Source organism: Alosa sapidissima, chromosome 2, assembly GCF_018492685.1.
Source record: "Alosa sapidissima isolate fAloSap1 chromosome 2, fAloSap1.pri, whole genome shotgun sequence".
Lineage (NCBI taxonomy): Eukaryota > Metazoa > Chordata > Actinopteri > Clupeiformes > Clupeidae > Alosa > Alosa sapidissima.
In genome coordinates, this window is record NC_055958.1 from 11,234,124 (window position 1) to 11,255,865 (window position 21,742).

The 21,742-nt window shown below is 47.4% G+C and overlaps 1 protein-coding gene across 35 annotated transcripts in view; it reads right to left on the reverse strand.

The window, feature by feature from the left end:
• Positions 1-21,742, reverse strand: part of clasp1a (cytoplasmic linker associated protein 1a) — a 127,215-nt gene that overhangs the window by 42,581 nt on the left and 62,892 nt on the right. For all 35 annotated transcript variants that reach the window (XM_042069736.1, XM_042069701.1, XM_042069746.1 and 32 more), the window contains 11 exons: positions 11,946-12,086; positions 10,375-10,454; positions 9,882-9,974; positions 9,370-9,515; positions 8,116-8,251; positions 7,515-7,585; positions 7,298-7,357; positions 4,678-4,755; positions 4,109-4,276; positions 1,108-1,154; positions 813-983 (listed from right to left, as the gene is read on the reverse strand). In XM_042069736.1, coding sequence (XP_041925670.1) covers positions 813-983; positions 1,108-1,154; positions 4,109-4,276; positions 4,678-4,755; positions 7,298-7,357; positions 7,515-7,585; positions 8,116-8,251; positions 9,370-9,515; positions 9,882-9,974; positions 10,375-10,454; positions 11,946-12,086 — 1,191 coding nt within the window. The remainder of the gene's footprint in view (positions 1-812; positions 984-1,107; positions 1,155-4,108; positions 4,277-4,677; positions 4,756-7,297; positions 7,358-7,514; positions 7,586-8,115; positions 8,252-9,369; positions 9,516-9,881; positions 9,975-10,374; positions 10,455-11,945; positions 12,087-21,742) is intronic.

The following is a 21,742-nucleotide window of genomic DNA, read 5'->3' on the forward strand; positions in this document are numbered from 1 at the left end:
CTCTCCTCATGTTGATGGATGTGATGGCTAAAATTTGATGGATTCTGATTGGCTGTCAGCCTTTTATCGTTCTCAAAATCACTCTGAAAGTGATCCACAACGATACTGTTCTTCATGTCGGTATCGTTATAATTTATGTGTGGACGTTGTCATTCATATTAGCTAGAGAAACTCAAGTAAGTGTGTGTGTTCTTAGATAACGTGCGTTTTAATAGGACACAACGTTTTTTTAGATTAATGAACTTATCGTCGTTAGCATTTTTAAAACTATCCCCGAAAAGGTCTGCTTTGGATGAAAACACCCACATAATTAACAACAACCTTTCAGTCGCAGGGCTCTCCATCTCTGATCAATCCATCTGTCTCTGGACACACACACACACACACACACACACACACACACACACACACACACACACACACATACACATACACACCCTAGTGTTGTTGGGCAGTCGACTCCTAAACGGCACCACTTGGCAGGAGAGTGAGCCCAGAGAGAGAGTGAACGAGAGAGAGAGGGGCGGGGGGGGGGGGGGCTGTTTCCACTGCACAGCTTAATCATTTGCGCAGTGGCTCCAGCTCCATCAGTCTGACTGATACGCTGCGCTCCACCGCACGCTAAAAGCCACTGGGTTTTATGGACTTTTCATTAAAAACATCGGCAATTAGGAAACCTGAGACGCGACTCAAGATTGATGGGCTCCCCCAAAAAAGACTAATAGCTTAGAGTGAGTGTTAAGACTGTGTCTAGATGGTAGAGAAAAGTCATATGTGAGAGTGTGTGTGTGTGTGTGTGTGGTCTTTCTTACCCAGTGAGGCGTAGGAGCCCGGGGGCAGGGCGGCGGCCGAGCTGAAGGGTGTAGCCGAGGGCACCGTGGACATGCGGGACTTGGCGCTGGCCGCTGCGTTGACATCGACATCGCTACGGGAACGCTGGAGCGAGCCAGGAGTGGCTGGGGCTCGCGAGCTCACCACCTTACCTGACCAGAGGGAGGAGGAGGAGGAGGAGGAGGAAGATGAAGAGGACGAGGAGTTAATGACCTGATGGCTTCAACAATTAATGAATTACATTCAAAAGGAAATGAAAGATGGAGTTGTACGTACTCCTGGTCATACTGCCTCCTATCACACTCTTCACTGAGAAGGGCCGGCTGTGGAAGAGAGAGAGAGAAATGATCAGGAAGTGTCTCAGACACACACACACACACACACACACACACACACACAATTAACTAATTAACTAATGAACAAAGAGTCAGTCCCACACTGACCGAGACCTGGCCACACACACAGCCTGACCCAGGAACAGACCTGGCCACACAGAGCCTGACCCAGGAACAGACCTGGCCACACACACAGCCTGACCCAGGAACAGGCCTGGCCACACACACAACCTGACCCAGGAACAGACCTGACCACACACACAGCCTGACCCAGAAACAGACCTGGTCCTGGCCCTTACTTATTTACTTGGTTGGTGCTTTTATCCAAAGCCACTTGCATACGTCAATTATTACAAGGGCCAGTCTCCCCAGTGCAACACGGGGCAAAGTGCCTTCAAGGGCACAACAGTGGCAGCTGGAAATCGGATCCACATCTGGTCAGGCTACTGCATGCTGCTGACCCAGCTCCTTAGCCACTACGCTACCACCACCACCTGCCCTGATAAGGGTCCAGCGGATCCACGCGGTCATTCAGAGCCTGACAGATCAGAGTCTGCAGTAGAGCCTGGATGAGTGCCAGTCAGCTGGCGTCTAGGAGGTCTCATTTCCTCACTCTTGAGATCAACAACGAAGACATACGGTTATGACAGATTGGTTCTGCTTCCAGGTCACAGAGTTCGCCGCCTGCCTTCAGAGGGGGGGAGCTAAAAGCTGCTGATGTAATGGGAGGTTCTAATTCCTTCTGCTTCCCACAGGACCTCTGGAGGGGAGTGAGGAAGTCCTTTGATGGACAGATTAAAACAGACAGGCATGCCGGAGCGAGAGAACGAGAGAGAAAACAGAGCGCTGATCACAGACCTGTCAGAGGCGCTGCACGCACTGGGGCAAGACACAGAGCGCTGATCACAGACCTGTCAGAGGCGCTGCACGCACTGGGGCAAGACACAGAGCGCTGATCACAGACCTGTCAGAGGCGCTGCACGCACTGGGACAAGACACAGAGCGCTGATCACAGACCTGTCAGAGGCGCTGCACGCACTGGGACAAGACACAGAGCGCTGATCACAGACCTGTCAGAGGCGCTGCACGCACTGGGACAAGACACAGAGCTGCCTCAGAGTGACAAGGTGGACAAGGTGAAACTCCGAGACACTCCCTAGGTGGCACTGAGGTGTCAGAACACTCATTCATAGTCTGGGATGATTAGAACAGGCTGCCCAAGTGCTGCTATTAATTTAGTCACCCATTTTAATATGACTTAAAGTGCTCTTAAAAGCTTTCATTCCCAAAGTCCCCATTACTGGACATGAGTATATAAGTAAGTATAAGTATATACTCTTTTGATCCCGTGAGGGAAATTTGGTCTCTGCATTTATCCCAATCCGTGAATTAGTGAAACACACTCAGCACACAGTGAACACACAGTGAGGTGAAGCACACACTAATCCCGGCGCAGTGAGATGCCTGCAACAACAGCGGCGCTCAGGGAGCAGTGACCGTGCCTACTGGTCGGGGTTCGAACTGGCAACCCGGTCACTAGTCCGAAGCGCTAACCAGTAGGCCAGGGCTGCCCACAAGAAGGGCTCGTGTGGGAGTTGAACCCGGGACCTCTCGCACCCGAAGCGAGAATCATACCCCTAGACCAGGGGTGGGCAAACTTTTTGGCTCAAGTGCCACATTGGGTTTTGAAAATTAGCCGGCGGGCCGCACAACAACACCCCCGCCCCCGCCACCACCGCGACAGTTCTGTATTCTTAGTATACTGCTAATTTTATGCTGTTTAACAAATGTATAAATTGTGCACTGTCGCTTTAAGACAGTCGCTTTAATTCACGTTTATTTCTCAATGATCTAGCCAGCTAGTGCTGTACCTACAGTTTTTAAATGGTCAGTAGTGGGAACTACTGTTGCCTTCATGATTTCCTTTTAAAAGTTTCTTATAAGAAGGAGATCTCTATTTAACATGATGTTTTGGCATTGACATTGTAAACGTTCTCTAAGGAGAGTGAAAAGTAGTTTGCAGTAAAGCTAACCAACATCGTCTCTATCGCAGGAGAAAAATAGCGAGCAGCCTGATAACCAAATGAAATGCTCGGCGGGCCGGATGAAAGTGCTTGGCGGGCCGGATCCGGCCCGCGGGCCGCAGTTTGCCCACCCCTGCCCTAGACCAACGAGCCTGGGCAATCAGACTTTAAATGGACCCCTGCAGGGTAACTAATGAGGTTCATTTCAAAGTAGTCTTAGTCATTTGTTAAGATCAATTAGAGCACTATTTTAATATTATAATAACAATATAACTATAACAAATTCAGATCCAGCTTTTCAAGCCCTTGTGGACTAAAAATGAATGAGCAACAGAAGACCCATTAGTCTGAGAACACTGCTCAGCACCACTCCATAAGGAGATACCTAAGCTAGCAGATACTGCTCACTCCTTAAGGAGATACCTAAGCTAGCAGATACTGCTCACTCCTTAAGGAGCCTAAGCTAGCAGATACTGCTCACTCCTTAAGGAGATGCCTAAGCTAGCAGACACTGTTTGTGTAAGGACATAATTACTAGTCTTGACCTCCGACAATTGGATCGTAATGTTTCATAAATTCAATCAGGATCCGGTGGCCCTTCCACATGCTTACGTGAGGCAAATATGATTACCGGTCAGGGAACAGGCCATCTGATCTCACACACTGCTACTGAAAAAACATAATTTATGGGGAAACATGCGACAGTAGCAACAAAGTCAATGTTAAAGTCTTTAAACAGCTTGTATTTCTGCATATAGGGGGGTGCGCGTGCGCATGTGTTTGTGTGTGTGTGTGTGTGTGTGTGCATGTGTTTGTGTGAGAGCTTAGCTGTCTGAGTGTGTGTGTGTGTGTGTGTGTGTGTGTGTGTGTGTGTGTGTGTGTTTGTATGTGTTTGCGCGCATGTGTGTGTGTCCTTACTTCAGGCTCTCCTGAGAGCTGGAGGAGGAGCGGTCAGACTGGGGGAGGGACATGACGCTGTCCGAGCCCTTCAGGTGAGACTGCAGAGCCTTCTGATAGGACGACTCCAGAGCCTGGTACAGATGCTCCGCCTCTCGGCCATAGTGGCCATGGAAACTCCAATAACACCTAGACAGATAGATAGAAATACGGGAGGGGGAGGGGGAGTGAGAGAGAGAGAGAGAGAGAGAGAGAGAGAGAGAGAGAGAGAGAGAGATGCATAGAAAGAGACAAAGAGAGGGAGTGAGAGCGAGAGAGGGATAGATACACAGAGAGACAGAGAGAGAGACTGTCCCAACTCAACTCTAACTCAACATACAGGCCTCAGAATAATCTCTCCATAGCTTCACATGTGCACACTTAACAGGTAAAGAAACAGTAACTCTAATCAGATCTTACAGAGAGAGTGAGAGAGAGAGAAAGAAAGAGAGAGAGAAAGAGATAGATAGAGCGAAAGAGAGCAAAAGAGAGAGATAGAGAGAGTGCGAGAGATAGAGTGCAAGACAGAGAGAAAGAGAGTCGGTTCTTACTTCCTGGCGATGGAGCGAGCTTCAGAGTCTGCGTCGTGGATGCCTTTCCTGATGGTCTCGGAGAGCACGGCCACGTGTCTAGGGTAGTAGGGAAACATCGCTGAGCACGGACAACTCACACACTCTCACACACACACACACACACACACACACACACTCACACACCAGGCAGCTCTTGTCTCTTGACTGTGGGTCTCTCCTGCTCCCTCTCTCTCAATACCTATGCATGCCAAGGCCAACCTAATTACAGGCTCTAATGCCCAAAATGAAATAAAGGAATTAAGAGTAAATCTAACTAGAGTGAAAGTGGACGCGTGTCTAGTCCAGAGGCTCTCGCTGTGGTACCCCAGACAAGACAGACCCGTCCCACGGGGGAGTCGAAGCGAGGGAGACGTGGAGGAGGAGGAAGAGGAGAGGGAGCCCTGTGCTGCTTTTTAAAGGGCTCTGGGGGATACGTCGTCATGGCAACGACCGGGGGCGCATGGATGCCGCTCACACCCGGATCATCAATAACCCCCAACCACACACACCACACACACACACACACACACACACACACACACACACACACCATACACACACACACACCATCACCCTCACTCATTGGGGGGGGGGGCTCATCAGTGGTGCAGTCGAGCAGACCACTCACACACTCATGTTACAGAAAATGTCACTAATGCGGGATCAGTGAGTGTGTGTATGTGTGTGTGTGTAAGTTAGAGAAAGATTGTGTGGACTCAGGTATGATCATGTGTATAACTGTCTCACTAAATAGATAAATGGAAGATGTCAGGAATGCCTGGGAACATACCTGGCTGTGCTAACAATAGAGGCTTTGTTAAGGCTCCAGGGCCCATATTCACAAAGCATTTCATCTTACCACTAGGAGTACTCCTAAATCGCACTAAAAGATTTTAGCTAGGAGTTTTCTCTTAAAAGTTATTCACAAAGCCTTTCAGACCTACTGTTAGTAAGGAAAAATGACAACTCCTAAACTAAGAGTGAGTCTTCGTTGCTATGGATGACATCATTACTCGTGCACAGGCTTGACTGAAGTGAACACCTTGATTGGCTGATTGTAACGTGAGATTTATTCCAAAAACTTCCCTTACGATGATGAGTGACAGGTCTGAGAATGCGTGCGCTACACACAAGTAGTGCGAAGGATGGAAGATTATGCATTTGTTTGTAATGCCTCGGAAGCGATGCAGGCCATAATTTTGCACAAATTGAGCAGAAATACGGCGACACTAAACGTTCACGTGTGATGAAGTCTTGGGTAGGCTATGTTATTCACCTATTCTGATTCTGAAGGAGAATATCTGCCTTTTGGAGATTATGATCGCCTATTGACAGTGATGGTCACGGTGCGTCTGTGAATGAAGGTGCGTCTTTGCGTGTATACGACGGTGTCCACTAAGCATGCCATGCTTATTTCGACTATTTCGACCCTCTGCCCAACATAGCTGGAGGTGGCAGTGGTAATCGTGATGATAGTGTACGTCACGTGGTACAGACAGTAGGGGTAGTAAAAATAGGGCTCTGAAGAAAGAAAGTCACCCACGATAGGAACTGATTTGACCAGGCTACTTTATTGTAGGCCTATAATAACGGTTTGTGGTTATAGGCTAGTAATAGTTTACTATTGTTGGTTTACATCATAGGCCTACTGTTTTCCTGTTAATTTGTTTTATGGGTAATATGCAGAGCCGGACAGTAACGGAGTACATTTACTTGAGTACAGTACTTGAGTACAATTTTGAGGGATCTGTACTTTACTCGAGTATCATTTTTGGGGAGTACTCATGACTTTACTCAAGTACATTTGAGAGGAAAATATTGTACTCTTTACTCCACTACATTTCTATCCATAACTGTGAGTAACCATTACTTCTTCTAAAAAAAAAAAAAAGGAAAAAAGAAAAATCTCAGAAACCCTCAATTTGTTGTTTCCCTCTGAAACGTGATTGGATAGTGCAGGCGCCACTGATTGAGACAGCCTATCAGCAATCACCTTCAGCTTTCCGCCAAAGTCAACTCCATGGTCAGATTTAGATAAGAGACGAAACCATAGACGAAACAATGGATGAAGACACAGCAGGTCCATCCCGGGAATGTGCCAACCTGTGGCCCCACCTCGCCAGACTATTTCAATTTTCTGAACAAGTTAATGATCGTTTTCGCTTCAAGTGTTTTAATTACAAAATAGTATTTTGTATTTTAAATACGTATTTTAAATGCATGTATTAGAAATAGACCTACTGCCCATCCCCGGCAACATGGTAAAAATATGAAAATTACTTAATTTTACTTTCAATTCCTTTTATATTCTCCTAGGTATTAACATTAACATTTTTCATATCTCCAAGTTTGTGAATAGGTCTTAGTGAGTTAGGAGTCCTCTTGACTCGAGTGACAAACCCATTATTTTTAGGAGTTTCTCCTAAATTCGCCAGTTAGGAGCTACTTTTAGCCTTAACATTTTTTGTGAATATGGGCCCATGAATGTGTGTGTTTGTGTGTGTGTGTTTATGTGGTGTGTGTGTGTTTATGTGTGTGTTTGTGTGTGTTTCTGTGTGTGTGTGTGTTGTGAGTGACAGGGCAGGGCTTTCAGACTCACTTCTCCAAGGTGTTCCCCGGCCACTCTGTCAACATCAGGTCTAAGAACTCATAACAGCGTCTAACAGGGAGAGACAACAAAAACAGCCAAACACGTCAGCTGCCATCACCTTCATCCAACAAACTCCCCTCACCTCTGCTCTTCCTGTGGAGCCGCTGGTGTACAGTGACCACCAGCGTCAAAGGACAGTGGACAGTGGGCGGTCAAACAGCCTTACCTCCTGACGGCCACTGATTTGGACGTGCAGTTGCTGGTGATGATGGGGATGAGGCGTGGGTAGTGGGTGTGCTGCGGAAGGAGGAAGGGACACAGTCGGTCAGTCAGGCTGTGCAGAGCAGGACGCTCATCTGGAGAGGGGGCCTCACTGGACCATTAACCACTCTAATTAACACATGATGGCTTCAAATGTGTCATTACGCTTCTCATGCAGGTTTCTCATTTCACAGATAACAAACTGCGGGGGCTAGAAGTCATAACATCTTAAATGAACAGATAGTACTATGCAGTAGTTTGAGGCATAGAAACAATGCTGTTAAGTGAGTGAGGAGGCATTTTAGAACGATATTAGTTTTTTACAATTACTTACTTACAAAATGCACACACAACAAGAATGTTTAAAAATATAAATATTTGAAACACCAATGCAGAAAACAATATACTGCTTTAAGACAAATAGCCAAAACGTTTACACAGCACTGCATGTGAATGTAAAATACAATTGAAGTTCCTTAGTAATCCACAGTCATGAACAGCCAGGCTAAACCTTGGGTGTGATGTCCCTCTGTGCTCAGCAGGGGGCGCTGTGGAGAGGCACTCACCCTGAGGATGAGGCGGATGCAGGCCACGCCGGACGTGGCCATGACCTTGGCGCTGTTGGGTACCAGGTTCAGCAGCGTGGGCATGATGGTCTCAGCGGTGTGGTCAAACTTGTTCCCCAGCAGGAAGGACAGGTGTCTAAAGAAAAACACACACACACACACACACACACACACACACACACACACACACAGTAGACATTTCAAATTATTACAGTGCATCTCATTTAGGTCCCCCATTAAGACGGTGGCACTGATTTGTAAAGTACAACAGTGTGTGAACACCTGATAAAACCTGTGACGGCTCATGAAAACTCTATGTGAAATGAGAAAGTATGTTCATAATATATTCTGTGGAAAAAGTAATTCGTACCCAGACGAGTGTATGATTCATCTTTAAATGCTGACTACATCTGTTTGCAACACAATTCCATTACATTAAAACACTGGATACTTGTCGGAAGGAATTTGAGCCATAACACAGGCCTAACTATTGAACTTTTTTATGTTTTACCCTCCAGAGTAAACAAGCAGGATGTGAGGATTAGATGTATGCGGATTTAAACACCAGCCAACGGCCAAGCAATGGCGGCAGCCAAGACCATTTATAGTCAGGTTCATGGAAGACTGTGACAGGAAAAGCATGGAGTGCCATTACATATTCATCACATCTGTGTGGCTGAAGTGGAAGTTCTACTCCACGCACTACTCATGCCGGTTCCACCTCATTAGAACCGCATTACGGAGCCAGCAGAACGTCTAAAAGCCCTCGCTTGAAACATGGCTCGGGCCGTTTCGATTAATGCTCCGCACCAGCCGAGAGGGTTCCGTCGTTAATATTGCAGCCGCCTGGGCTGCCTGGTGAGGTGTGTGTGTGTGTGTGTGTGTGTGTGTGTGTGTGTGCTTGTGTGTGTGTGTGTGTGTGTGTGTGTGTGTGTGTGTGTGCGGCAGAACCGGGGCGGAATCGACGGGAGGCGGAAATCTGGCCTCGCGCTGGCGGAGTGATGGAGCGTGTTTCCCAGCGGCTGTTTCCACACGTGCCGTCTCTCACCGTTAAGGATTACAGATTTCACTGAGGCCAGAAACACGCACCACTGCAGCTCACTGGTAGCAGCCAATTTCACAAGCTTCAATTGGAAGGTGAGAAGCTTAAGTAGGCCTGAAACTGGTGTGTGTCTTTCTGTGTGTGTGTGTGTGTGTCTTTCTGTGTGTGTGTGTGTGTGTGTATGTATGTGTGTGTGTGTGCTATCCTCCTACCCCAGCGTGATGCAGGCCTCGCGCACCACCTGTGAGCGCAGGTCTTTGGCGGAGAGCTTAAAGGCCGGCTCCATCTGACGCAGCTGCTGGGAGAAGCCCTCGTGATCCAGAGCCCCCGCCATCAGCAGAGAGCGCACCTTCTTCAGCTACACACAAACACCACACGGCAATTAGGGGTGTGTGTATGTGCGCGTGTGTGTGCGTGAGAGAAAGAGAGAAAGAGAGAGAGAGAGAGTTGAGTTGAGCCTGCGGATGCAGACGTGGTTATCTGGGTCGGCAAAGTCCACTAGCAGGCTCATTCATTACATACTGCTACAATTAGCCATTAACATCGGTCACCATTACAGGACTTCAGTCATTGGCATCAGTTCAGTTTTATTTTGTCATTGTTACAGGATAACAACGAAATGTTGTAATCCTCTATGCGTGTGAAATAAACAGAATGAAATGACAGAAATGTCCAGGTGTGTGTGCAGCAGGACAGTGAGGGGCAGTGAGGGACAGGAACTTACAGCAGTGACTCTTTGTTCCCAGTCATGCTTGTCGTCAGACAGAACCTCCTTGATCTTATTGATGGAGTCCTCCAGGTCTCGACTGGAGTAGATCTGCAGAGAGAGGGGGGGGGTATGGAGAGAGAGAGAGAGAGAGGAGGGAGAGGAGGAAGGAGAGAAGTGAAGGAGAATGATTTCAACATGAACTGTTTATAACTGGTGTTAACAATATTGGAAAACAGCTTTTACTTATAGCTCAATTATATTGGGGCAAATATGAAGAGAAAGAGAGTGAGGGAGAGAGAGAGGGAGAGCGAGAGGGAGAGGGAGAGAGGGAGAGAGAGAGAGAGAGAGAGAGAGAGAGAGAGAGAGAGAGAGAGAGAGAGAGAGAGAGAGTATCCAGGCTGCCGTGTAGGTGAGTGAGCAGTGCTCCTGCCCTGTGAGTGTGTTGGACAGGCGTAGAGATCAGAGACATTCAGCACTCAGATCAGATCAGAGCGGCTCAGCTCTCTACCTGCAACGCTGGCGCATCCTCGAAGGCTTTCATGAAGTCATCCTCGTCCACTGCGCCCGCACTCGCTCCCTCTTTCCCTGCTGAACACACACACACACACACACACACAAATGTATGTCTTCATACTTGAACAAAGTACCAGGACAGAAAAGGCGAAAAAGGGCGATGCAATTAATTAGAGGTAGCACATGTCAGGTAGTACATGTCAGGTACATACTTAATTAGAGGTAGCACATGTCAGGTACATACTTAATTAGAGGTAGCACATGTCAGGTACATACTTAATTAGAGGTAGCAGGTACATACTTGAGCGCTTGTGTTTTAGCTATGCTATTCCCTATGACCTATAACTGTGCACTTAACTCTGAAGATTGATAGGTGAGAATAAATTCAATGAAGGTCAACCAAAAACTAACCTGTGCTTGTTGCATACCACAACAGTAGCTTTGTGCCTGTAGGCTTATTTGATAAGCCCTTTTTAAAAGATAATTTCTCAGGAAATACTGTAGGTTACCCTGGAAACTGACTCTGTCATGTTGGTTGGTCACACAGTGCAGCGCTAATTTGCTTTGAACGGTGATCCACATTCAATTGGTCATGGGCAATTTAGCTAACCCAATTCAATTCAGCTTTCAGGCACCTTTTGAGCATCCTCTAAATACTTCCTGCTTTAAAAAAAAACAAAAAAAACTCCTGCAGTGGTAATACATAATGTCACACAGCATTTTTTTTGTTGTTGCTAGAAGTCTTAGATACCATGGAAACATCTTTTTCGCAATAAAAAGTCAGTGGAGACCCCCCTCCCCCCAATTCCTCAACCCCTTTTGAGTGTGACTTTTATACTGATGTATTCCCACTGTGCACACAACAGGTTGCCCACTGCCATATCCCGCTGTTACGCAACATCACAGAGCTGACCGCAAAGTGTTCATGGGAGGACCATCAATAATCCCCATTCACCCACCCAGAGGTCACTCAGTACACGCACCCATGCTCTCAGCAAGATAAGAACCACACACGTGAAATTCAGCTAGTATATATATATATATATATATATATATATATATATATAGTGGCCTCAGTGAAAGAGGAGGGGGAGATGGAGAGAGAGTGTGTGTGTGTGTGAGTGTGTGGCATGCAGTGGGTATGATTCCATTTTCAGACTTTGACTGGAAAATCAAAAAATTCAAATTGAACAAAAATGTATTTATTTCTGCGGTCATTTAAATTTCCCCATCATGAAGCGGCGTGACTTAAAATCGGTTTCCTCCTAGAGATTAGTTTTGTGAACAGTAGGACATTAAAATCTTATTGCAGTCCTCCCATTAACACATACAGAATCAGAAGTTTGGGAATATTGCAGTCTTCCCATTAACACCTACAAAATCAGAGGTTTGGGAATATTGCAGTCTTCCCATTAACACCTACAAAATCAGAGGTTTGGGAATATTGCAGGTGAATTTCAGGTGCCTCTTATGGCATCATTACAATGAATGTGATCAGATTCCACCAGCTCAAAACTGGTTGAGGAGAACTACTGGTGGTTAAGGTGAAGCGTGATGTGGTCTTACCTGGCCCCTTAGACGACGCAGAGCTGGGCCTTCGCATGGAGCCCATGGCTCCGCCCCTGCGGCCGCTGGGTGGGCCTCTGGACGAGGAAGACGAGGAGGACCGGCCCCCGTCCACAGAGTCTTCATCATCAAAGTTCTTATCTGCAGGAGACACAAACAAACACACACACTCTTAGCACTGCATCCATGTGCCCTGCATCCACATACATACATACAAATTACTTTTCTATAATGCCAAGGAGCCAGTTTTTGTTTTTAAGTGGCTGGACTCCCAGGGACCAGAGCTAGTAATATCAAGGAAGTTTTTCAGTGACATTTTTCAGGGTGTTTTATGTTAAGCCAGAGAAATTACAAACAGCCTCCGGCCTCGTGCCTATAGCCGGAGCACAGCCGGAGCACAGCCGGAGCACAGCCATGAGTATACCATTCCCCAGCCCCACTCACTCTAACTTGTACCATAATGCTTAATTATACCACCCATAGAAAAACCACAAACACTTGACTCTTCAGCAACAATCATTCCTGTATAATATACTGTATGAAACACACACACAAAAATAAGTGGCTGATCATCCCCTGCTCATCTACTGTTTTCAAACGCAGTAGTCCCATGTCCCCTACAGTGGCTATTGATTGCTACTGGGCACTCTGCCCGTCATTGCCTACCTAGATCTGTGGCTTAGCACTTGACCATCTGATCTGACCAGTATTGCGCAACCAACAACATGGCATTCAGCAAACAAACACATGCACAAGAACAACAGACAGACAATGGACAAAGATATCCATTCCAACATGCACAATAAAATACTTTCACAAGCCATCCACAATGACGATCTTGCAACAATCCACTCTCCAGTGACTAAGAAATGTAATAAAGACTCAGCAGCACAGCGGAAGGGTCACGTATTTCAGATTTACGACTACGCTCTCCGGCACAGAGAACCACACACACACCATTAGAGCTGGAACTGCCATCAGGAGACCTGCTGAGAGCTACAGGCACCAATAGATAGATAGAGCGAGAGAGAGAGAGAGAGAGAGAGAGAGAGTAGAGAATAATCTGACAAAGGATTGATAAAAGGAGGAAAAATCAAGAGAGGTGAAGAAGAAGAGAAAGGAGAAAGGGAAACAGATTAAAGTGAGAGAGAGAGAGAGGGAGAGAGAGAAAAGAGGGAGGAGAAGACTGAAGGAGAGCTAGTGGAGGAGAGGTCAAGAGAAGCTGGAGCTAGCGTTAGCGTCTTACGGGCACAGATCCGTTTGCACACCAGCTTCCTCAGCATGCTCTCCGCTCCTCTGCCTCGCCCGCCCAGCTGTGACCACCACAGCTCACCGCACGGTCAACACCAGCGCCGCTGCCACGGGGGCTGTGAGCGCCTGTGTGTGTGTGTGTGTGTGTATGTGTGTGTGTGTGAGAGAGACTCAGAGAGCGTATGTGTGAGGGTGTGTGTGAGAGAGGACAGGGCAAGGGGAGGGAGGGAGCCAAACAAAGCTCTCCTGAGCTAAGCTGTCAATCTGTTGTGTGTGTTTGTGTGTGTGTGTGTGTGTGTGTGTGTGTGTGTGTGTGTGTGTCTGTGTACACTCATCATCACCCTGAGCACAATCAGGAGATTCCGGGAATTCCACTCACCCTCTGGGACTCCTGACACAACAGTGATGTCACCTTTATCAAACTGCATTAGGCCCTGGAGATCAATGCCCATGACTCCATCCCCAACAGCTCCACGAGGGTGCGACCCAAAATGTCATGAGATCACCACGACAACAGCAAACACTTCTATCTGCCGAGTAGAACCTATAATTGTATCTAGCTAAGGGAGCATCACTCTTAAATCAGTATACTGTATACTGGTTTGAGTTAAGAATGATGCTCCCTAGCTAGTGACTTGTCTAATCTGTGTGTTTAAAATCAAATTTAAGTCAAAATGTGTGCCCTTTCAGACTACCAAAGGGCGCAAATTGTTGGTGCATGTCGAGTTATTAAACGTTTCAACAGGAACAGTGTCCACACTCAGGCATAACCAAAAGAAGGAAAAACCATCTCTCATCAGACAATCTATCCACCTTATAGCCATCTTACACCAAACAACTTTGACAAGATTTGGGAAAGATTCTTGAAAGATTGTAGTCTTTTAACTAATGCCCCCATTCAAGCTTTCCTCAAAAGACTCCAATCTTTCAAGAATCTCTCCCAAATCTTGTCAAAGTTGTTTGGTGTAAGGAGGCCATTACTTGTGAAATCCTACTTCCATCCAGCTTTCATCTTCAGCCCTTTCTGTTTGCATAATAGCTTAGTGCAGTCTCAGCAGGCTAACTGGAACATGCTTCAACTTATATTTCTTCCCAAATGTTGACAAATCTGCACTCAATATGGATATGCTATACAATATATGACAGATAGAAAAAATATAAGTTTACTTTTACATGGCTCACATGACGCATTAAAATCAATATAACGCAGCTTCGGCCGGAAATAGAAAACCGGAATAGAAAAACTGAATACTGAAGTGTCATGGCAACGCCCATTGTTGGCTCACGAATATGCACTAATATGAGTAACAGAAATCACACAGCGCAGATGAATTACTAATGAACTACATTGCACCCGAGGCTTACTACATACAGAGGGACTTAGTATCTTGTTATGTACATTATTAAGATGATGTACCATGACAACAGAATTCTAGTAACAATTTCCAGCAGCTGAAGCGGAGTGTGGTGAATAGAGCAGGGCTCTTTCCATGGTCACTATGGGTGAGAGCCAAGGGCCCTCAGCTGACTGTGTGAGCGTGGGAGAAAGAGGAGAGGGCTCGTCTTCTTCAGCACTGTCACTCTGATTTACACTGAGCTCCGTTATGCTGGAGGCACGAGGGAAATAACACGGGGCAATAGAGAACGAGACAGAGAGATGGGGGTAGAGGAGGGAGAGAGAGAGAGAGAGAGAAGAAGAGAGAGAGAGAGATGGGGGTAGAGGAGGGAGAGAGAGAGAGAAGAAGAGAGAAAGAGATAGGGGTAGAGGAGAGAGAGAAGAAGAGACAGAGAGATGGGGGTAGAGGAGAGAGAGAAGAAGAGACAGAGAGATGGGGGTAGAGGAGGGAGAGAGAGAGAGAGAGAGAGAGAGAGAGAGAAGAAGAGAGAGAGATATGGGGTAGAGGAGGGAGAGAGAGAGAGAGAGGAAGAGAGAAAGAGATAGGGGTAGAGGAGAGAGAGAAGAAGAGACAGAGAGATGGGGGTAGAGGAGAGAGAGAAGAAGAGACAGAGAGATGGGGGTAGAGGAGGGAGAGAGAGAGAGAGAGAGCGAGAGAAGAAGAGAGAGAGAGATGGGGTAGAGGAGGGAGAGAGAGAGAGAGAAGAAGAGAGAGAGATGGGGGTAGAGGAGAGAGAGAAGAAGAGACAGAGAGATGGGGGTAGAGGTGGGAGAGAGAGAGAAGAAGAGAGAGAGAGATGGGGTAGAGGTGGGAGGGGGAGAGAGAGATGGGGAAAGATGGGGGGATAAAGATGAGAGAAAAAGAGAGAAGAGAGATAGAGTGTGATCTTTTTGTATTGTTACTATGTGCAACGGTGTAATGTGTAGAGAGAAGAAGTAAGCCGTACGCTGTAGCCTGTATGCTGTAGCCTGTACGCTGTAGCCTCTACGCTGTAGCCTGTACGCTGTAGCCTATACGCTGTAGCTTGTAGCCTGTACACTGTAGCCTGTACACTGTACGCTATAGCCTGTACACTGTAGCCTCTCCGCTGTAGCCTGTACGCTGTAGCTTGTAGCCTGTACACTGTAGCCTCTACACTGTAGCCTGTATGCTGTAGCCTGTACAGTGTAGCCTGTACGCTGTAGCCTGTAGCCTGTACGCTGTAGCCTGTACGCTGTAGCTTGTAGCCTGTACACTGTAGCCTCTACGCTGTAGCCTGTATGCTGTAGCCTGTACGCTGTAGCCTGTACGCTGTAGCCTGTACGCTGTAGCCTGTACGCTGTAGCCTGTACGCTGTAGCCTATACGCTGTAGCCTCTACGCTGTAGCCTGTACACTGTACGCTGTAGCTTGTAGCCTGTACACTGTACGCTGTAGCCTGTACACTATAGCCTCTACGCTGTAGCCTGTATGCTGTACGCTGTAGCCTGTACAGTGTAGCCTCTACGCTGTAGCCTGTACGCTGTAGCTTGTAGCCTGTACGCTGTAGCCTGTACGCTGTAGCCTGTACGCTGTAGCCTGTACACTGTAGCCTATACGCTGTAGCCTGTACACTGTAGCCTGTACACTGTAGCCTGGACGCTGTAGCCTGTGCATAGCAGCGGACAGCAGAAGCTGAAGCACTATTTCTGGTGTGAGATGGAGAGGAGAAATTTCTTTTCATAAACTGTCCAACTCTAAAACCACTAATCACCGGACCACCGACCGAACATAAATAAAAACGCCGAAAAGGACGCCGAGGGAAGTGATCCATTTCTCTCCGCCACACACACACACACACACACATTCATCAGCACACACCCCGCATCCATCTCCAAACTTCTTTTGCTAGCGTATATCATTGTGATGTATGTGTGCCCGCCCTACACTGGACACAGCCAGAATGAATGGGGTTAGGCTACAACATGGAAGAGGTAGAGGAACGAGTTGGGTAGGACACACACACACACACACACACACAGTTAAAGTGTTCTCTATCAGTTCCCTACCATTACCTGTGTAAAGGGCGTGCGCGCGCGCGTGTGTGCGTGCGTGTGTGTGTGCGTGCGTGCGTGCGTGCGCGTGTGCGTGTGTGTGCGTGTGTGTGCGTGCATGTGTGTGTGTGCGTGCTGGCATGAATTTGTGGTATTGATTGGATCAGTGGAGGTGGCACTCAATCACATGCAGACACAAATGCCACAAAACACTGATTAATATGCAACTACTGAACAACAAGCAGCGAGGGGGGAGAGAGAGAGAGAGAGAGAGAGAGAGAGAGAGAGAGAGAGAGAGAGAGAGGGAGAGAGAGAGGGATAGAGAGAGAGACACAGACATATCTGAAATTATTCTGAGCTCCCTGCATTGTACTGCGCTGTCATTGTTTCTTTTAGGAGAATCACACAGAGAATCAACTTCTGCATATTGATGATACACTGACAAATACGCACACACACACAGTTATTTCGTCTTCAGACAGGTCAACAGGATGTACTGTAGGCCTACTTTAGCCTCAAAGGTGATCTGCCTTTTACCGTGACATCATGACTGCTGGATAACCAAAACAGCCATCACCACCTCCGCCCCTCCCCCTCTGGTAATTGTGTGTGTGTGTGTTTGCACATGTCAGTGTGAGTGTGTGTATGTGCGTCTACACATGTCAATGTGAGTGTGTGTGGACATCTGTAAATACGTGTGGAGGTATGTCTGCAGATGTGTGTGTGTGTGTGTGTGTGTGTGTGTGTGTGTGTGTGTGTGTGTGTGTGTGTGCTTGAGCACTTGTGTGTCAATATTTGCACAGCCACACACAGCATCAGTCCAGTGTGTAAGAGCAAAGTTCCCATAAACCCTGAGACAAGCTCTCACACTCTCACACACTCACACACACACACACACACCCTTAAGTCCTCTGTCTGCTGGGATTCAATTTCCTCCCGGAGCACCCCATAATGAGAGGTCACTGCCTCTTCGATCTGACCGCTGTGCCCAACCCTGACGACTGGTGATTGGGGAGTGCGTTCGTCACTCATCGATTAACATCCACCATCTCTCAGCGGCTCCCTCTGCTGGTAGAAACAGGGAGTGGTGCTGCAGCTCAACACCACTGATGGACTGTATGAACAAACGCCAGGACGGAGAAAGTCACGAAGGTGAGCAATCCTAATAGAGATCAACCACCAGCTAGCAGCTTCTCAAGCAGAGAAATCTGGCTTTTCATTTCATGGTTGCCTGACTTTTAGGGCTTTCCCAAAGAGACAGGATCAGCTAAATGAAATGGATTACTAATGACGCCATCAAATCTCTTGTCTTGCGTCTGCAGAGCCACAGATCTGTGTGTTCTCTTGTCTTGCGTCTGCAGAGCCACAGATCTGTGTGTTCTCTTGTCTTGCGTCTGCAGAGCCACCGATCTGTGTGTTCTCTTGTCTTATGTCTGTAGAGCCACAGATCTGTGTGTTCCAGCTTTCACACCTTCCAACCAGCACAGCTGCACTGATGTGTCACACACTAACAAGGTCAGAAGAGAATAGGCCACTTATAGGGGTTGGACAAAAAAGGAGACAGGTTTCGAACCCTCTCTCTATGTCATTGATCAGAACTTATTCTAATACTAATAAGAACTAATATTGCTATTTAATAATGCCATGGTTAATTATTTCAACACTAATCTGGTCATTGAGAGCAATCTCCTATATTTCAGGCTGGAGGAGGACTGTTACTACCGGAGTTGTTGTAGGGACAGCCTCTGTCCACATGGTGGCACTGTGTACCAGCGAACAAGCCTCACTGGCCACAGACAGCAGGTAGAGGGGAGAGAGAGAGAGGAGGAAGATGGAACCAGAGAAGAGAAAGGAGTGTGTGAGAGAGAGAGAAATAAAACAAAATGAAAGAGAAAGAGCATGAAAGAGAGAAAGAGAAAAGACAGCAGATAAAGTGAGAAAGGAAAGTAGTTAAGAGAGAAACGCGTTTGCTGAGCTACGAGTAGAAACCTGAGGAGAGTGTGTGTGTGCGCGTGTTTCCCTGCACTCAGAGTCCTTGTGTGAGCATGGCAGGGCATCTGTTATAATCCCCTCTGTACAGATTTATGCTCTGGGATTTGGAAAAGCTGCAGCTCACCACACCGAGGGCATATAGCCCTCCCTCCTCGCTCTACCCAGGCTGGCTGGATGAATGCTGGCTCCCCCCGACACGCCCGAGTCTTCTGTCATGATTTCTTTATTTCTGTCTTTTTTTCGTTTATTTATATATTTCTGCTGTTACAGGAGCAGATCCGCACCGCATGAGGCATTAAAACCTTTTCAAAACTCCAGTGAAATACCGCACAGCTCTGTTTGAATTTTTAAATATGGCCACTCTTAACCCCAGTTAATCTTTATAAAGAAGCTATTTTCAGGGAATACAAATCACACACACATACATACACATACAGAGAGAGAGAGAGAGAGAGAGAGAGACAGACAGAGAGACAGAGAGACACACACACACAGATGCGCGTACACACACACAAAGCGGCTGCAACTTCTGTCGGAAAAGCCCCCTGTGCTTATTAGTGGGGAGTGAGTGACTATTCACTGACTGAAAGGAAACCTCTAGGGAACTTACCTCTCCTTACCTCACCGCAATAAATAAATAAATAAATAAATGAATAAACCTATCAGACACAAGGCTCTCGCTGACCACATCCTACAGGATTTATTGGAATGCGATTCTAATTGTGAGGAAGAACACAATGTAGATCTGACTCTTGGGAGTGTCCTTGCCTTTCCTGCACAGCTGAAGCAGGGTGCCTCCGTGTCTCTGTTGGTGTGGGATTCTGGGAGTTGTTATTGGATAAGCTCCGGCAGCATGAGATGATTGGTTGGTCTTTTTTTTTTAGACTAAACCTGCTCCTCTAACCTGATTGGACGCCACGCCCACATGGTTTTTGGGCAGGTTTTGGGATGGTAGTTAGTGGGTAATGCAACACGAAAGCCAATAAAAATAGGCTTCTTGGAGGCTGAAGGAACAGGTAAGAACTGGACTATCCTTCTCAGAAGAGACACCGTGGAAGTGTGTGCACGCCATGCCTGCCTGTGTGTGTGTGTGTGTGTGTGTGTGTGCGTGGTGTGTGTGCATTTTGTGATATTAGAAATGAGAGTAGCTTCAGATGCAGATAAGAAATAAAGAATGATTAAATTACTTCACCAAAATGGAGAAACAAAAAGAGCAGAAAGCATGTGAGTGTGAGTGCATGTGTGTGTGTGTGTGTGTGTGTGTTTAACGCTCGTCATGGTAACCAGACAGGCACGTGAGGCCCGTCAGCGGTCAGCTTCCGGCAGCATTGACATCAGCACCAGCGCCACTACTCTCTCTTCACACACACGCGGGCCTGCGTGCATGTGATCGAATAGACGCTATCGCCACGGAAACCCACACACAATGTCTCTGCAGCTATAGCAACAGTAGCACAGGGCTCCTCACACATGTGCTCCGTCTCTCCCCCAAACACTTCCTGTATGGAGACCCAAGAGAGACAATAGAGGATCCCCCCCCCACACCACCACCCCCTTGTGTTGAGCAAGCAGAGCCGGAGGCAAATAGCAAGAGGTCAGCAAGGAGCCTCAGGCTGCTGGGAGCGATCCAGGAAGCTGTGCGGAGAAAAGCAATATCCTGCACGCGAGGGGAGAGGAGAGGAGAGGAGAAGAGAGGAGGAGAGGGGAGAGGAAGAGAGGAGAGGAGAAGAGAGGAGGAGAGGGGAGAGGAAGAGAGGGGGGTGGAGAGGAGAAGAGAGGAGGAGAGGGGAGAGGAAGAGAGGGGGTGGAGAGGGAAGAGGAGAGGGAAGGAGAAGAGGAGAGAAAAGGGGAAGAGAGTTTGTGTGGTTGAGTGCTGGAAGAGCCAGCGGCGATAAATTCAGTGAGTCTTGGCGAGCCGTCTTCAGACACGGAGCAAAAGGTTTAATTCTGAGCGATGACACTTGTGTGAACTAGCGCTTCCCACCACAGGCTACGGAGGCTGACAGGGGACAAATTTCCTCTGACCGCAGACAAGCTTGGGTCCCTGGCTGCTATCAGATCCTGTACACAGTGCTTCGAGATATGCTTGGCCTGTGCAGTATGACGAATGGGAACAATAAAATCTGCTGGTGTGTGTGTGTGTGAGTGAGTGAAGAGGGTAGATTCAGAGGCAAACAGAAGAACATTCTTCACGTAATATCACAGTCTCTGAAGAATACGTGCTTGAGTAGAACTTCTGACCTCTAGGTACCGTTACTGCCTTTACCAACTTTTTGGAAGTTTCTGGAAGTTGTGCTGGACTTCATAAAGTCATCAAGTCAAACAACTTTAGTCACAGCACAAGCACAGACAACTTTAGTCCTCTTTTGCTCTCTCTCTCTCTCTCTCTTTCTGCATCAATGCAACCTTTTATCCGCACTCCCTCACAGTTGCTCTCTCCCTGCGGCTCACTGTCTGCATCACGACTCGTTTATATCTCTTTTCTGCTCCATCGCTTTCCTCTCGTTCTTTCCTCGCGTCTCTCTATCGCTCTTTCTTACAGCGGAGACTTTAAATGCTGAACCAGCGGGAGGATGAGAGGAGTGAAGGACAGGAGCTGATGATGCTGAATGATGCTGAGCGGAGCTTAATTGAACACTGATGAGCAGCGGAGATAACGCTGCTCTGGGTCTCTTTGTTTCTGTCCTCCCTCTATAGAGTCAAGAGCACCCACTTAATTACAACGCCACTGTAGTGAGCTGGTCTGGGTGGGATGAACTGATGTCAATATCAATGTCAACATATTTAGAAATCACATCTACAACACATCAGTTAAACCACACTTTTAACCTTTTTTACCTTGTCATAAGTGAAATCTTGCTGTATTGACAAATCTTGCCAGATAATTTAGCCACGCTACACACCACACACACACACACCACTGGTTCTCCTCTCTGGACTTAGCCATGCTACTAAACCCCACACCCACACGACACACACCACTGGTTCTCCTCTCTGGACTTAGCTGTGTCCATGGCACTCCCAGTGCTCCGTGCGCTGTGCTCTGCACTATGGGCCTTTCGAGTTCCTCCAGCATCTCAAGGCCAATGAGCCTTCACTTCCCCCCCAGTCCTGACACTGACGCCAAGCAGCCACCACTAAGAGCC